Here is a 1,786-nt window from a genome sequence, read left to right as displayed (position 1 = left end):
GACAACGATTTAGTAACTTGAGAAATCGACACAATAACTCGAACAAGCGACTAAGTAACTCGAACATTCGACCCAGTAACTCGAACATTCGACTCCATAACTTTACAGTTACTTACTCAAACTTTTCAGTTAGTTGGGGTTTTTCGAGTCACTATAATGTAACGATGGCCAATGAAGTCTTCCGTAGAAAAGAATTGAGCAATAACAGTGCACTGTATATATAAATTGTAATATTGCTGATAAACGACATGGACAGAGGTTGTTACAGTGTGATAATCACTATATTGTGTAATCTTCATTACGAGAGTCTGGAATCATAAAAACTAGGTAAGTTAATAACATTATATTACAAGGACAGTGGAGTAACTGACACGCCCATCACTATAATAATCATCTATATCGATACAAAATTCAGAGCGAAATTTTTTTTTTCACACAAGAGAATATTTGACTATACATGTTTATAATATATATGTGAATATAGATATTGACAATATGTTTGAACCAAAAAATAGCAAAAAAATAATTTGTTAGCAATCACCATTCCCATTGTGATTTAACAATTACTCTGAAACTTTATGATATGACTTCTCTGGCATCACCTGTGGTGTTTGAAGGTATCTTCGGGTGACGCTAAAACCAGAGATATAAAGGAATATATATATTGAATAAGCAAAATTAAAGAGGCAATATGCAATATTTTAATTTGTTAATTGAAATATCTGAGATTAGTAACTTGAGAAATCGACACAATAACTCGAACAAGCGACTAAGTAACTCGAACATTCGACCCAGTAACTCGAACATTCGACTCCATAACTTTACAGTTACTTACTCAAACTTTTCAGTTAGTTGGGGTTTTTCGAGTCACTATAATGTAACGATGGCCAATGAAGTCTTCCGTAGAAAAGAATTGAGCAATAACAGTGCACTGTATATATAAATTGTAATATTGCTGATAAACGACATGGACAGAGGTTGTTACAGTGTGATAATCACTATATTGTGTAATCTTCATTACGAGAGTCTGGAATCATAAAAACTAGGTAAGTTAATAACATTATATTACAAGGACAGTGGAGTAACTGACACGCCCATCACTATAATAATCATCTATATCGATACAAAATTCAGAGCGAAATTTTTTTTTTCACACAAGAGAATATTTGACTATACATGTTTATAATATATATGTGAATATAGATATTGACAATATGTTTGAACCAAAAAATAGCAAAAAAATAATTTGTTAGCAATCACCATTCCCATTGTGATTTAACAATTACTCTGAAACTTTATGATATGACTTCTCTGGCATCACCTGTGGTGTTTGAAGGTATCTTCGGGTGACGCTAAAACCAGAGATATAAAGGAATATATATATTGAATAAGCAAAATTAAAGAGGCAATATGCAATATTTTAATTTGTTAATTGAAATATCTGAGATTAGTAACTTGAGAAATCGACACAATAACTCGAACAAGCGACTAAGTAACTCGAACATTCGACCCAGTAACTCGAACATTCGACTCCATAACTTTACAGTTACTTACTCAAACTTTTCAGTTAGTTGGGGTTTTTCGAGTCACTATAATGTAACGATGGCCAATGAAGTCTTCCGTAGAAAAGAATTGAGCAATAACAGTGCACTGTATATATAAATTGTAATATTGCTGATAAACGACATGGACAGAGGTTGTTACAGTGTGATAATCACTATATTGTGTAATCTTCATTACGAGAGTCTGGAATCATAAAAATCTAGGTAAGTTAATAACATTATAT

At 32.1% G+C, this 1,786-nt stretch overlaps 1 protein-coding gene across 1 annotated transcript; it reads right to left on the bottom strand.

Moving 5' to 3' along the window:
- Positions 1 to 9: 9 nt before the first annotated feature.
- On the bottom strand, positions 10 to 1,537 carry LOTGIDRAFT_148211 (hypothetical protein; the record flags this gene model as incomplete). The annotated part of the gene is made up of 2 exons (XM_009065111.1): positions 10 to 92; positions 1,456 to 1,537. Coding segments are annotated over 2 exons (165 nt in total), but the record flags the coding sequence as incomplete, so codon positions are not given.
- Between the last annotated feature and the right edge of the window lie 249 nt (positions 1,538 to 1,786).

The sequence above is a fragment of the Lottia gigantea genome (genome assembly GCF_000327385.1).
Source record: "Lottia gigantea unplaced genomic scaffold LOTGIsca_6766, whole genome shotgun sequence".
Taxonomy (NCBI): domain Eukaryota; kingdom Metazoa; phylum Mollusca; class Gastropoda; family Lottiidae; genus Lottia; species Lottia gigantea.
The sequence above is the reverse complement of the archived record's forward strand: the minus strand, read 5'-3'. Positions and strand labels throughout refer to the sequence as shown.